Source organism: Ursus arctos, unplaced genomic scaffold (genome assembly GCF_023065955.2).
Source record: "Ursus arctos isolate Adak ecotype North America unplaced genomic scaffold, UrsArc2.0 scaffold_28, whole genome shotgun sequence".
NCBI lineage: Eukaryota > Metazoa > Chordata > Mammalia > Carnivora > Ursidae > Ursus > Ursus arctos.
In genome coordinates this window covers 34,682,896-34,699,062 of record NW_026622963.1, presented here as the reverse complement: position 1 = coordinate 34,699,062, position 16,167 = coordinate 34,682,896, and the positions used below count along the sequence as shown (strand labels likewise).

At 47.9% G+C, this 16,167-nt stretch overlaps 1 protein-coding gene across 2 annotated transcripts in view; it reads right to left on the bottom strand.

Annotated features, from left to right (window-relative positions):
* Window positions 1–16,167, bottom strand: part of PDE8A (phosphodiesterase 8A) — a 156,651-nt gene that overhangs the window by 67,561 nt on the left and 72,923 nt on the right. For both annotated transcript variants that reach the window (XM_026510535.4, XM_044388429.3), the window contains exons 3-6: window positions 14,339–14,529; window positions 8,116–8,172; window positions 7,252–7,306; window positions 998–1,086 (exon numbers count right to left, since the gene is read on the bottom strand). In XM_026510535.4, coding sequence (XP_026366320.1) covers window positions 998–1,086; window positions 7,252–7,306; window positions 8,116–8,172; window positions 14,339–14,529 — 392 coding nt within the window. The remainder of the gene's footprint in view (window positions 1–997; window positions 1,087–7,251; window positions 7,307–8,115; window positions 8,173–14,338; window positions 14,530–16,167) is intronic.

Sequence of the window (16,167 nt, the reverse complement as noted above, 5' to 3'; positions counted from 1 at the left end):
AGGATTCTCTGTGCTGTGTGCTGCCTGTGAGGTCTCAGATCTGTCACTTCATCTCCCTGGGTGTCAGCTGCTGCATCCTGACTGCTCCAAAATTCCGCTCTACTCTCAGAGTGGCTGGTAGCCTCATTCACCATAGGATGCCACAGCGGGCCTGCATCCAGAGGGAGGGAGGAGCGGGCCTCAAGGCAGCCATCGATCTCAGTTTCCTGGCAAAATCCAGCAACAGCACTCTTTTGGACACTTCACTAGCCTTGAAACATGTCTGTTCGTCAGAACTTCTCTGCTACCTCAAGCTTCATTTCCTTTGGTCAATGAAGTACTTTCCTTCCCTGCATGTGGAACCCTGTGCTGGTCCCTGCTAATCTCCCTCCTCCAAGGCCTGACCCCCTTACCTCTGCCCTGGGCATATACAAACAGTGATTTCATTCTCCCCTTGAACCCTGGAAATATTAAAGAATAGCAGACCACCTGAGGAAGAAACCTAGGATGACAAAGAGCTGCTGACTTTTTCTCCTTCTGTCAAAGTCCTATAATTTTACTAATTTTTTGCATTTCCTATTGTATAAGGAACTAAGTTTCTACTCTCTTAAAAAAACAAAACAACTTGCTCAGGAGCAAATTACAAAATGCTTATCTGTGGAGAAGAAAACATGTTACCTGGCAAAGGTAACTAATGTTGGTAGGCTGGGGGTGTGTACACAAGTATTTTTTTCTTAAAAAACGAAACAGATAATTCAGTATATACTTTACCACCTGCTTTCTTGTCTATTATTCTTTTGTAGCCCCATCTTTAAGTGTGAGTCTCCCATCACTAACGTGACCACTCAGTCACCCAGGCAGACCCGAGTCTTGTACAAGGAGAGCTGCCAGGTCACCACCCCCTCCCACTTCAGCAGGAGGTCAGTTAGAGCCAAAGAGCCACAACCCAAAGACCTCACTTGCAAAGCTGCCCTGCATGGTGTGGCGTGGGCATTCCAGAAGGGGCGGGGTGAATTACCTGAGTTTTAGCTGGGACCGCACCTCTCCGAACTCCAGCTGGAGCAGTTCATTGTAACAGGCCATGAGGCTGGGGTTTTCCACATACCTCTACAAAGAGAAAGGAGATTTTGTGGATAAACAAATGTGCATCTTTATAGCAATATGTCTATCAATAAAAATAACTCTTTAACAGACTTCTCAAGTGGGTAACTGGAATCTAAAAAATACGCTATCCGTAGTGATGAACAGGGACTGAGAGATGAAAATCTGTGGATTCCAAATTAACTGTTAAGAAGGCAGCACTTAAGAAGGCTTTGTTTGAGGAAGAGGATTTTGGCTGTCTGCATGTCACTGTCAGAGGCTAGAATATGTAGAAAGAAGAAATTTATTTAACTGAAGTCCTATTTATATTAACTTCCAGAGTAAGGGCAGTACGCTGTCCTCTTGACAGGTGTTCGAGCTCACAGTAAAGAAACACACGCTTGCACTTTGCACCAGTATTTCACAAAGGGAACCCCACTCAGGCGACATTTTCCTACACTCCCTTCTAACCACGGCTCAACCCAGCCATCAAGGACGGCCCTCCAGGTCAGAGGTGCCAGCAGAGCCATGGCTTTGCCCAGTAGCTCCTACTGCTGTGGACAACGACTACCTCGTATAATAACGTTACAGCGTGGAAGCATCTCAGCACAAAGCATACTACACAGTTCTGAGAAGCGTGGACCCATTCCACCAAATTATGCGCTCCACGAAGACACCTTAGAAGTGACTGTGTTCTGTCACATAGTTCCATTCAGGTGGAAGAAATATTTGGGAACATTTACGCAGCCCTATTTCTATGACCAGATCTTACTTTCACCCGCTCAGTGCATGGCTAATACTCTACCGACAAGGAGGAGAGGCTGAAGCCTTAGAGGCAGGGCAGGGCCTCTGCAGGCCACCACCTTCCAGCTAAAGCCAGACCAGTCTGGAACAGGGGCCCTTCAAAGAGCTCCTGCCTCTGCCACAGTGAAGGTGAATAGCCCCCCATTTAAACAGTGATCAGGACCTTGTCTGAGTGTCAAAGCAAACTAATAATCCAGCCCCAGGTTCATGCCTTATAAACCGTATGACCCTAAATGAGGCACCCATCCCTCCTGGGCTGGCTTCCTCACTTGCAGAACAAGACTATCCTGCTCGTAGCCACCGCAGATGACCATGAGAACCAAGCGAGGCAGTGGGCGAAAGTGCTCTAACTGCAAACTGGTGTATGACCACAGAGTACGGTGACTGCTGTCCCTGGGAGGGGAGGGGAGGAGGCAAGGACGGCTTGGCATGGGCATGGTGGTCCCTAACCCACAGGCCAAAACATAGCCCTTCTCACTCACAGAAGTCAGAGAGTTGCCATGTCTACCAGCTCTCATCTACTGAGAGAGGAGGAGAGTGCTGGCCCCGCTGTCCATTCCTAGTCAGCCTCAACTGCACAGAACACCTGAGAAGGCCGTCCACCCACATGGGCGCCTACCACTGACTGGGCAGGAACAGGGAGAAGATTCCTGGGCACAGTGCTTGTGCCACTGCCAGAAGACAAGGGGTGGGGACTGGAGCTGTCCAAGGGGCCTGGCTGGCCTCACCTGCTTTGCAGGTGAGATCTTGGGACGTGGAGACAAGTGAATTTATAAATGGCCTTGCAGGCACGCAACCAGATGTATATGAATGTATACATATCTGCACATCGGTATTAGTTTGAATGTATATATCCAAACTTCTTTACCCCAAAGGCAGACATCAAAGTGACAAAATAAGCACATGGAACCCAATGTAGAGCATCCTGCCCCTGCTGTCTGCCCCTCCCCCTCACTACTTCTGCTCTGCTTCTGAACATCCATTCTTCCCAGCCCTTCTCCAACTTCCACGTATGTCCCAAGGATTCCACGAGGCATGGAGGGCAGAGAAGGGCACCGGGTCCCGGGACACTTAGGAAACAGGCTGCCATTCCTCCTCCTTCAGCAGCAGCTAGCCTCCTCTCCCTACCCCATCCCGGCAGGGGGCCAGGCCACAAAGCCTACGGACTCCTGAGCTGACTCAACCTTGCTTTTCCAGAGCCTTTATCACACCCCCCTTGCTGGGCCCCAGCTGATGGCTCTCAACCCCGGGCTGTTGTTAGAATCACCTGCAATCTTACAACTAATACCAATGTGCAGGCCCCGCCCAACACCACCAGAAGAGACTCTAGGGAAGCTTTTCGGGGCGGGGGGGGGGTTCTCATGCATAACCAGCACTGAGATACACCAAGCCTGAACCTTTCAGGTATTAGTCAGCAAATGCTCAGCTGCTACCAAGTCCAACTGAGGAAGCAAGCGGTCTCCATCCATCCCAAAATCTTGAACGATGGCGCTAACCCATAAAACAACTGATTGCCCCCTAAAGCCCAGAGACCCCGCTGCAGGGTTGGCTTTCAGGTCTAGGGCTGACGCAAGGGTTGGCACCACTGTCTACCAGCCATGGGACTTGGGAGAGTCACCACGCCCTCTGTCACCTCAGAATCCTGTTGTTATGTGAAGGCACGGGACTCTGCTTAAAGATTAGTTTTCACTTGCAGTCTCTGAGGACTGGCCTTCTACTTGAAGTCATCATCTACAAAATGGTGAGCCTGCTGCTGCCTCCTGATTCGCCAGGTCATGCACCTCTGTAATGACTACTTTGAAGCTTCTGTGCTTGGGGACATGCACCTGAGGGGGGTTCTAGCAAAGGCTTCAGAGGACGCCCTGACCGAGTGTGTGGGTGAGAGGGCGGAGAATGTGGGCATCAGCCATTCTTGCATTTTCAAGTTAGTTTCATGATCGCTCGATTATACTAAGAAAACAGAAGGACTGAGGTTTGCTATCCCTTCTCCAGGATGAGCTCCCCAGTCCCCACCGCTGTGCCAGGGCGCTTCCTGGTGGGGAGTTTCAAACACACACGTTCCCAACACGCATCTATGCCCTTTCAAAGAGCCCTCATACAAACATAAAGCGTTATGACTTCTGGTTATGGCTGTCGGTAAGGAAAGAATCCAGGGCACACCATCTAGCCCCAAGTTTCACTAGAAAGTGGAAGCTTCAGAGGTCCTTGCTAAAAAAAAAAAAAAAAAGCGCCAGTTTGGAAGCTCAAGAGTAGTAACAAAAGATCTTCCAAGTCAGCTGGGACAGTTTTTCTCCTTGTGTGAAGGTGGGGCATGAGGTGATCCAAACTTCCAACCCCGGATTCCGTACTGAAAGAAACACTCCCCCTCCCACCGGCCGACGTGGTTGTTCTCAGACCACTTAATACGGATCAGTGGAGGTGAGGGAATGGGCGTAGGTGCTGCTATGGGTGTATGTTTTGGGGGTTGTTAAAAGAAAAAGGGGGGGACCACAAAACTATGTAATAATTATCTATTGTATGTTTTATATAAAATTGTGTGTGTATAAAGTAAAATCTGAAGTTCCATATTGCACGTTATTACTGGAATTTTTGTGTTCTTTTTGTCTGAATTTACTTGCTACCTTTGCTCATTTATAAACTTTTATCACTTTGTCTTAGAAGTGTCACATAACTACACTTAATAACCCAGTCCAGCAGCCTATCTTTTAGAAAATGGGAGAAATTAGTCTGTTCACATGCATTTGATCTTACTCCTTTTATCTTACTGCGTCTTTATGACCGGTTTCACACTGCTGCTTCCTCGTCCTTGTGTCAGCCGGTTTGACACTTGCTGTAAATTTCATATGAATCTGGAAGGTTAAACTTTTCTATTAATGGTTATCTTCCTTCTCACTGATCTCGAAGGCCAACATAGATTTCTTTACTATTATTTGAAAACAAGATGCCAATCACCGCTAGAATCGACTATCTCCCAGAGAACAAATGTTCTAGTCTGCACATTTCCCAGATGAAAACTTCGGGATACCTTCACTGCCCGCTCCCCGCCCCCATGTTTACTAGATAAGGCCCTGAGAATGCTTTTACCTCCATCTCCTCCCCACAAACCTTGAAAACGCCTACATTTGCTAAGATAGACTAGAATTTTAAGACTGACCTATTGTTCAAATTTTTCTTTTGGTATGTCCCCTCTGTTAGAAGAGGATTATCCATTCCAGTCTGTGTTTTCCTTTTAGGTCTACCATGACACCTAGATAGATACAGATCATATTTTACTTACATTTCATACGTTCTCTAACTATAAATCAAGCTCTACTGCAGGTCATTCACGCAGACGTGAGTATGCGTGCGCAGGGAAAGGAGGGAGGGCTGCAGAGACAGGGAGGCAGTAGGCGGGCACATGCGCAGGGCAGGTTCACTGCTCCCCACTTCCCTCCACTTCATCCCTCCTCCCTCCTCTTCAAGTTTCTGTTCGAGTCCATATGTTGTATCAGTGGAGTCCTTTCTCAATTCTTTGCCTCAGACAGAGACTTGGGGAAACAGGACTTTGAATTTTACGCCTTGCAAGGGCATACGTCCTCCTCCTGCTGTCATCTCCAATCAGACTAGACATTACTATGACTGTTTTATACAGTAAATGTGCGTTTGTATTTACCCCATAGTCGGCATTTCCTGGCTTCATTCCTTCTTGCATTTCAAGACAGCTGCTTGGGAATCACCGCCTGCTTGCAGCACAGCCTGCACACACTCTCTGTTTCCATATTGCTGCAAGTATGTCAGCTTCGTTCTTAACAGCCTTCCTGCTCGGGTTACCACTCTCGGTGAGCAGTGATCTCATCACACTGAAAGCATCATCCCACTATTTTCTATTTTCCCTTTATCACTGCTGACAAGCTAGCTGTCAGTCAGCTTTCTTCTGAAGGTAATCTTTTTTTCTCTGGCGAGATTTTCACTATGATGTGTCTTCTTTTTATTTACTCTCCTTCAGATTTGTTGGAACGTCTGAATCTATGGACTACAGTCTTTCATCGGTTCTGGGAAATTCTCTTCAAATATTGCCTCTGTCCCGTTCTCTCTCCCATCCTCCTGGAACTCCAGTTACATATATGTTAAACTATACACTCTATCCTCCACACTTCCTAACCTCCCTAACTTATTTTCTATTATTGAATCTCTGTGCTACATGCTGGATAATTTCTTCAGACCTACTAAGTTTTAAAATTTTCAGTTATAATGTGTTCATTTCTCAAAATTCAATTTTCTGCTTAGAATTTCCTGTGTCACTGGGGCACCTGGGTGGCACAGCGGTTAAGCGTCTGCCTTCGGCTCAGGGCGTGATCCCGGCGTTATGGGATCGAGCCCCACATCAGGCTCCTCTGCTGTGAGCCTGCTTCTTCCTCTCCCACTCCCCCTGCTTGTGTTCCCTCTCTCGCTGGCTGTCTCTATCTCTGTCAAATAAATAAAATCTTTAAAAAAAAAAAAAAAAAAAAAAAAAAAAAAGAATTTCCTGTGTCACTTTTTATAGTTTTCCTATTTCTTGCAGACATTCGCAAGCTGTCTTTTAGTCTTTACATATAGTAAGCATAACTGCTTTGTAATTTGAGTCTGATAATTCTGGTGTCTGTGGGCTGCGGGGGTGTTCCTGCTGCCTCTCCCCTACCAGTTCTCACTCGCGATGCCTCATCTCCTGTGGACCGCTGAGCTTCCGTGCAACGCCACCTGCTGCCTTGGAGCAATTACTCGCGGAGATTCCCTGAGGCCAGAGATGAAGGTGTCTTGCTCCGGAGAGGATCTGTATTTGCTTCTGCCAGGTGCCCAGGAGTACGAACTCCCACCTAGACCCACTTTAAATCTGTGGCTTGGGGGGGTCCTGACTACCTCCCGGATATAAATTCAGGCCACAAATCTGCCCCAGGATCAGCCTTACCTAAGTTCTCTCCATCGCGATTCCCAAGGCTGACTGACAACCAGCTGACCAAAGCCTTTAGAAACCTTTTGGCTTCGGGAAAACCAACAGCTGGGTGCTGGGGGTGGAGAGGGAGTCACGTTTGGGCTACTTCACTTCCAGAATTCTTGAACTGCCTTTCAAGTTGCACGTATACATGTCAGCGTTTTAACAACACATCGTATGGCATGACTCTTAATTAGTATGGCATTAAAGAGATTTTATGATGTTTAGATGGCTTTTAGCAGGCACAATTTTGAGAGAGTGAAAACGTAAAGTGTAGATTATTAAGATCATCAAGTTCTAAAGTTAAACCAAACGGTAACAGTACAAGGACGACAACGTTTTTCTTCAAATGAATTCAAAACTTTGCTGGCTCTCAACGGAGATAAAATTTAATTTCTCATGCTGAATTATACTTGCATAACAAAGAGGTGGGCACATACCCTTGTAAAGCCAGCAGCAATGAGGGGCATCACGGATGACTCTTCTCTATCCGTCCTTCAGAAGAACACAGTAAAGGGTTAGAGACCATTTTTATCAATTACAGCTCATCTCTTTATTCACTAATTTACGTAATACTAGGACTGTCATATGTCAAATACTTTACAATGAATTACATTAATATACCAATCAGAAATATAAAATTGAAAATAGTTTTCTGTTTTAGTTCTGTCACTTTTCGGCAGTGCTTGAAATATGGAGATTTTGCACTAACAGCTGGAATACAGAAGTAACCACGTATCTATTTGATATGTAAAAATTTCATTTAAATTCTTCCCCATTTTATTCTATTTCCAGTTTCTTAAAAAAACAAAACAAAAAACTCTTCTCCCTGAAAGCTCTAGAAAAAAATTTAAAAGACAAAGAATCCTTTCTTCTATCTACAAAAGTATATATGCTAAATAACATTTATTTGAATACTGCCCTTCTCCTAACATTCTTTCCTTACCTCCAATTTCAGGATGAAATATAAGATCTCCCCCGTTTATATATAAATCAAAACTTTAGAGATACTTGGGGAGTCAGAAAGCCCTCAGGAGTTGCCCCTGGGTAACATTTCAGGAATGGAAGGCTCTCGGGGTTTGTCTATTTCTAAAGTGAATGGCAGTCCAAAATCAGAAAACCTCACACGAGAGCAGAAACTCCCACCAGGGAGTTAACTGGCGAAGTGACAGAAAAGAAGAAGGAAGAAAATGCCAAACTAAAAAGAGTCACACCTGTCATAGCCTACAAACTCTTACGCCCCTGCTAAGAGCAAGCACAACACTGACACCTGAACTTCAACCTCAAAAAAAATGAGCGCTTACCTGCGTACTACACCAATAATAATTGTGTTTTCAGAGAGCTTGGATGATCTAATAGACCTTTAAAAAAAAACAAATTTTAAAATAAATGTAAAGCAATTCTTGAAAAAATAAATAAATACACTTAATCTTGGTGAAATGATTAAAGTTGGGGAGAGGCAGAAGAGGGAGCAAATCACACTGGATTTACCTTCGTGGCTGCTTGATCTTCCTCCCTCTAGAGCACAAGGTCACTCAGGAGACCAGTAACCCTAAGGCTTATGGAGCACAGACCTAACAGCTGGCGGAGGCTGTGTGCCTGCTACTCACTTGGCCTTTGTGAATCCAAGTGGCCTCGGGTGGAGAACGTTCCCTACCTTGGGCTTACGTGACTGGGGTTATCTGTCTCTCCCTGTCAGAGGGAAATGCAAGTACATGTAGCATGTTACCGCAAGCTGATGGCCACGGTTACAGTGGGGACAAAGCCCAAAGGTCAGCTCCCTAAGCAGTACAAACAGAGAGTTCCTCGGTAGGCAAAAGCAGCAGCAAGAGAAATTCAAAACTAGGAAATGCAAGATATTCTAATCAGTCGGAAAGTAGAGAATCGCCACCTGACAGAAACAGGTAAGAATGGACGACTGGTCAGGAGAAGTGGGGGACACTGGCTCCACTGAAATTACCCGTGGAGTACGAGGCTCTCCACAGAGAGTGCATTCACCCCTTCTGGAGAAGCGGCTTCCCAGGAACAAAAACCCAGCCAGATCAGACCGGGCAGAGATCAATGTGACCCAGGAGAGGAGGAGGAAGGGCTCCACTGGAGATGTGCAAGAGCTCACCCTACATGGGGCGGGGGGCAGGCAGGTGGGACTCCAGAGAAGATTCGGAGCCATGCCACAGGAAGAGGAGGAAGGCAGCCCTGGGCTGAAAGGAAGACACTCACAAGGGATAGTGGCTTCGGCAGGAGAACAGAGCAGACTGTTCCCAGATGGCCCCAGCCACGTCAGAAGTGTGCTGGCCTTCTAGAGAATGTGTCCAGGATGGGACAGAGAACAGCCAAGACTTACTACATGACATCTGTTCTGTTAGTTCAAGAAACAGAACCACTCCTGAGTCACAGAACACAGAAAACCACTTGAGTGACTCTCAATTCTCCCAAGGATGGTACATAACGTAGCCATTCCAGACGCATCAGAGGACGTCAATTCAGAATACACAACGGATACCTCAGTTTGGCAAACTTTTTCTGTGAAGGGCCAGATGGCAAGTGTTTTAGGCTTTGTGAGCCAGGCAGACTCTGTCACAACCATTCCACTCTGCCACTGTAGCGTGAAAGCAGCTACAGACAATGTCTAAACGAACGGCGTGGCTGTGTCCCCCTTGTGCAGCCCTGCCTCACGGCACTGGGGCTTCATTTTCTCAAGGCTGAGTCTAATGACAGTTGCAGACTGGATGTGGGGCACAGAAACGGCTCAGAGATGGACGTGAGGCTCTAGGCACGAGCCAGGCGCTCTCGCAGGCCGCACGGCTCACACCTCTCTCTCAGTGTTTCTGCTTTTCCCAGTGTCCGCTCCATTCCCCCAGCTCCCATCTGCCTGTCCATCCAGAGGAAGCCAACCTCAAGGGTGCTGCATGGCAGCTGTACTGGAAGAGCCTCCCGACAGGTCACTGCGGGTCTGCCGACCAGGTGCCAGTCCCTGATTCCACCAGGGTCTCCCTGCCTGGAGAACAGCCACACTCACCTTCCTGGAGCGGGGGCCACGGGAAGGGCCGTTTAAGCGTGGAAGGGTGACTGGCACAGTGGACACTCACACGGACAAGGCCAGCTCACTTCTCAAAACTGTGGGCTGCTACTGGGCCTAGCACGAATCTTACCCAGGGAGACACAGGCACCCACAAATGGTATCTCCGTGACTTCTGAGGGCACCATACTTATTCTTGTGTTCCTATTTCTGCTGTATCACAAAGATTTCAAGAAAGAAAAGGCAACCTTAAGTATGCAGTCGGCTATCTCAAACCAGCCCTCATCCTTTTCGAAGAAAAACAGAGATCTGAGTGGTATAAATAGCGAGGAGGTAACCGTGCAGGTACCCTCAGGAAGCAGTTTTTGGATGACGTACTTGGGACACAGGAATGCGGGTGGGCACTCGGCTAAGGACAAAGCAGAAGGGTCACGTTCACCTGGAAGCAAGCTGACACCTGCAAAGGAGGGCTAACACTGTATGAAAAGGCAGAGGTGTACTCCCGGCTCTTTCTGGTCCATGAGGAGGAGGAATGGACTAGAAAACAGAAATATAAGGAAACTGGGTTGGAAAAAAAGACAACACCCTTTACTTTAGAATTCAGGAAAATGAAGAAAGAAATGACTTGGCATCATCAAAATGTACACCCAGACGTTAGGAAGGCACGTTTCGAGAAGTCAGAGAAAAGAGAGGGCACGAATCTACAGCCTGAGATTCTGAAAGACCGTGTGAACATACTGGGAAGCTCTCACAACCACACTAGCCGGTTAGCACCAGGACTTCGCTGGGTTACGCGTAAGAGAAAACTCCACACACTAGTGACTAAAGCAAGATTCTTCTCCCACATAAAAGATGCGCAGAGGCAGCTGGTCCAAGGCTGCGACGGCATGCTCGCAGAATCAGCAGCCTGGCTCCTTCCATGTTTCCTGTTCTTGCCTCCACATGGTTTCTTGTGCTCTAGCCACAACACCCACATTCTAGACAGCAGGATACTTCCTGGAAGATGCACAGGACATTCCCACTGGCCGGCTGCAAGGAAAGCTGGGGAATGCGTGCATTTTCTAGGTGGCCAGAGGCCCAGCCAAATGCTAGAAATTCTATTATTAGGAAGGAATAGAAGTGCATGGGGGGGGGGGCAACTACCATTCTCCAGATACGCTGGCAACTACAGATAAATCTGATGATGGTCTCAACACAACGCTGGAAGAAAGGCCAGGGAGGGAGGCTTTACTGCAAGGCCCATGCAGCCCTTCAATGAGTCATATCTTACAACAACTCCATTACTTGTACTTTGCCACTGTTCCTCCGCTGCGTGGAATGAGTTTAAACTGGAAAAGAATGGAATTTACAATGGTAAAAAGGAGCTGTGGACCGAGGTGAATCCAGAGATGGTCAACAGCGTCCAGCACCCCGAGTTGAGTCTTGCTCCTGCGTTCACCCCAGATCTAATTCTGCTGGCGCCCCCTGGGTTCCTGTGCAGGGCTTTATTTCCTCCGCCTCCTTTCACCAAGTCTTCCCTTTCATGACAGCCCTGCTCCTGGCGCACAAAGGAAGTTCTTCATTTCTACTGAGTACCCTAGGCATTGGTCTAAAAGGTTCTTCGGTTTCTTGCAGTGAATCATTTTCTTAGTCTTTAAGGCTATTCTTTCCCCTCCATTATCTGGCAGCTTTTTACAGGCCCCCTTCTTTATCCTGTTCTTCATCCTTAAAGGGAAGTGAGATCAACCCCGTCGGGAGCCTACAGCAGACAGCGTCACAGATGCCTCTTCGCTCGCCTCTGCTAGGCCCTTGGCATGAGCCGCCCTCCTCCTCTTCGGCCTGGGCCCGCAGAGCAAGCGAGCAGACGCGAGTTCCTGCGCAGGGAGCGCGGCCAGAGGCAGAGGTGAGCTGCAGAGTGGACTGCGGCTGGCCCTCTCCCGCTCTCTAGCCACACCCGAGACCCGACGCAGGCCGCTGTCCTGAAACTGCAACATGCGAAGGGCTGTGCTCACGCTCCTCAGGCTTTTGCCCCTCCTCACGACTGGTAAAACCCCAGGTCTCTGTCCGTCTCCCTCTGCTCTGTCTTGTAGATCCCAGTGGACACAGAGAGCGAAGAACGAAGACGCCGCAGGGACTGGGGGGCCGCGGGCGGGGCTCTGGCGCTCAGCTAAGGCAGAGCCATCAGTGTCTCTGGTCAGCACAATTCCAGCGTCCCCGGCTCAGCACGACAGCGGCCGTGACGCAGAGCCTCTTCCCGTCTCCTTCCTTCAGGTTCGCTTGGTACGTCAGCTTCAGAGACGGACGTATGCGGAGGACGTTTCAGGAGCAGGCTTCTTCCACAGGCCCGACGGTACAAGAGACGCAGGGGGAATCCCGGCCTTCTGCTCGCCCGGCTTCTGACACCACTATCAGCTTACCTCTGGCCTCTTAATTGCTGCGGTCAGCTTTCGTCTGTTAGCTTCTCGGGTTTCTTGACAGGAAGCGGGGAGGCGGCCTGTAATCAGCACAAGACGGCGTCCTACAGCCTCACACTGACTGACTCGCCCCGCTCCTCTGCCCTTCCACTCTGCTCTCCGGCGGGCAGCCGCTCACCTCCCGCCTGCTCCGCACACGGCCCTGCCCAGACCACGTCAGTGTCTCAGCTGCCGCCAGGGTGAAGTCCAAGCCTCTGGCTCCGCACGTGAGGCCCTCAGATACGGTCTGCTCCTCCAGCCTTCGCCAGAGCCACGTCCCGGGCCTGCCCAGCCCGGCGGGCGTCCACACCGAGCAGGGAAGGCCTGTATACCTGCTTGTTCCTACACGCTGCTTCCCCCACCTGGAATGTTTTTCCTTCTTTTCCTTCTTCCTTCCTTCCTTTCAAAACACCTACTCATCCTTTAGGACTCACCCCAAATGTCCTCTGTGCAGCTCTCCCCGACACAGGCAGCTGCAGCACTTTGCATGCTCCTCCTCATGGGCACTTGGGAGCTTGTACTGACATCACTCACTTGCCCTGCCAACTAGAACAGTAGCTCTTCAGAGGCAAGAACCATGTCTTACTTACCTATGCAGCTCTAGTACCAAAGACAGTGCTCACGACTGAGAAGACCTGCAAAGTAGGGTTCCTCCACCAGTGGACATGGGAAATATCACAGACACAGAATATCTGGCCTTCAGAAAGGCATCTGATAAGGAGTGTAAGGAGCTCCAAATGCTCCCAGTAGAGATACAGATGAATGCTAGTCATTTAGATAAGTCAGCAACTGATGGACAAACCCTTCACAGGTGGTGCTGATTAGGTATCCCAAAAGGAAGAGGAAGGAAAGGACAGAGCTCTGCCAGAGCTAAGGTCTCATGAGCTGTCTAAGTCAGAAAAGGGACAAAGAGCACGTGAACAAGTTCAGGAGGGACAGCCTGGAATGCCTCCTTGGAGGAATACTCCACAGTGGGCAGGTTCCCTTGAAGGGATGATCTCAAGGGAGGTAAACCAGGCACAGCCAGAATCGAGATGAAAGTGACTTAGGGAACTAAATCAAGGCCTACTCTTGCCTCTAGAAAACTCACTAACTACACACAAGAACAACCCCCCCCACACACACAACACACACACCCCCCATCCAACAAGATGGAAATGATGTGGTAGAACACAGCTAGCCAGAAAAACCGGAGATTCTTGGCCAGGGCAGCGACACAGCCCTCAGGAAAGGCACATGCTTGGGGGCTGCATTTGTAAGCATCTGCTCCCCGGACAGCACAGGGAAGATGGCTATTCGGCTTACTCTTCCCTGGGCCAGCCAAACCTGGGGTGAGAGTTTCAGTTTTGGAGCCCCGCTTACAAGGGCTACTGCCTGGAAGAGGACCCTCAGAGGAAGCAGCCCCGACAGGGCTGGAATCCGAAACCACACTGTGAGGAGCCGCCGAGAGCAGTGAGGAGATGCTCCATCCAGGAAAGACCGTTCCTGCCCTCGAACGCTGGAAATCTGGGAAACGGGATTAAGTTGGGCTCTGCAGCTCAGAGTTTCCCTTGGGAACCCCACCCCCACCCCCACCAGAGGCTGGATGTGCGGGGTGGGAACTTAGTAGAGGACAGGCACACATGACAATCCATGCTTCTCTAAAACCTCCTATTAAGCAACCCTGTTCACATGCTTTGATATTCTGCAAGTACTACAAACAAGGCCCGTTCGCTTAACATTAGTAGACAATTTTCAATTTTTTATAACTTTAAAAACATCTGGAAAATTTTATTAGCTTCTGTTGCTGTAACAGGATGGTTACAGCAGGTGACGGTTGTAGTTAGTTACAGACTGGGTTTCATTTTAACCCTTAATGGTTTTCATTCATATTTTTTATACTGTTTTAAGCAAAGCAAAGTAAAACAAAACAGAGGAAGAAGATCAGTCCTAGAAATAATGATGTCCTAATATCTTACTTATTTTACATGCATGGAAGGCAACTTAGAAGACAGTGAATTTAACTTGGTGTATTTCTGGGCTGTTCTTACTGTCACACACGCCAGTGGGGCACTTAGGCCCGTGTCCCAGGCTCACCTGCACAGCGCCTCCGCGTCCAGCTGCCGGGGGTTTCTGTGGTCAATGATGATGATGTCATGATGTTTGTCCAGGAAACAGGCAAGAACAGCCTGAGCCTCCTTGGTAACTGTGCACTTAAACCCTGCTTTTTCACACGCCCTGCAGAATCCATTACACTGGTTATCTTCTTTGGTAAACACTAAAAGTACCTGAATCAAAAAAGTGTGAACACTTTTTTAAAAAAAGAGTTGTTAGAATGGTCATTTCTTAACATGCCACAGAAAACTCCTAAGTGTTTTCAAGGCAAGTACACAGATGTGAACATAACAATCTGTTGATAGAAATCCTCCCACACATAACTCAGGACATTATCACTCAGCTCCCCGAAATTAGTGCTATTTTACTGCTCTTGTCTGGTAGTCCAAGTGCATGGGTCATATACCTATTCTTTTGCTAATAAGCCCACTGGCAGAACTCAACAAAAGCTTGATTAAGCATTTCACCTTGAAACGATTTCAATTACGACACAAATACTTATTTTAACAGCAAGTTAACTAGACAAGTTGTTAGATTGCAAAAACTAAAACTATTTGTCAAACTTTTAGAATACTTAACACTTTGTTTTTTTAAAAGATTTTATTTATTTATTTGAGAGAGAGAGATAGAGTGGGAGCACGAGTGGGGGGTAGAGGCAGTGGGAGAGGGAGAAGCAGACTCCTCGCTGAGCAGGGAGCCCGATGCAGGGACTCGATCCCAGGATCCGGGATCATGACCTGAGCCAAAGGCAGACGCTTAACCAACTGAGCCACCCAGACACCCCGAATACTTAAAACTTGAAATAATGTATTTAAACGTTTTGACTCAAGATTTTATGTAATTCCTCCAAGTTAAAAAAAAAAATTACTTCGATGAGAGATTTCAACTAGACCAAAATAAAATACCTCATAACTGGCTAGGTAATCCCTCAACCTCCCTCCCTCTGGAAACCACCAGATTGTTCTCAAGTCTGCTTCTGCTTTTTGTTGTTAGTGGTGGTTTGTTTTTTTAGATTCCACATGTAAGTTAAATCATTTATTTGTGTTAGGGGAAAGGGATTAAAAGGTAAACTTCCAGGGGCGCCTGGGTAGCTCAGTTGGCATGATCTCCAGGTTGTGAGATCGAACCCCGCGTTGGGCTCCATGCCCAGCAATGGGCCTGGAGCCTGCTTAAGATTCTCTCTCTCCCACTATGGACTATGAGAAACAAACTGAGGGCTACAGAGGGGAGGGGGGTGGGGGAATGGGATAGACCGGTGATGGGTAGTAAGGAGGGCACATATTGCATGGTGCACTGGGTGTTATACACAACTAATGAATCATCGAGCCTTACATCGAAAACCGGGGATGTACCGTATGGTGACTAACATAATATAATAAAAAATCATTATTAATAAAAAAAAAAAAAAAAAAAAAAGATTCTCTCTCTCCCTCCCCCATGCCCTCCCTCCAACCCCCTCCTCCCTGCTCTCAAATAAATAAATAGGGTAAACTTCAAGTCATAAAATATACACGACCCGGGGATACAATGTATGGCACGGGGAACATAGTTAACAATACATAACAACACTATATGGTGACACATGATAGCTACAGTTATAGTGATGGTCACTTCCTAATGGATATAAACGTTGAATGACTGTTGCACACCTGAAACCAAGAGAATACTGTGGGTACCCACTGCATTTCAATAAAAATCAATTAATAAAGTTCTGATGGATAGCAAATGACAAATTGTCAGTTCAGCAACACAGGCACAGCACTAGGCCCAAGGGGTGGCCCCTGTGCCTCTGCCCAGGAGGACGTCTCGCC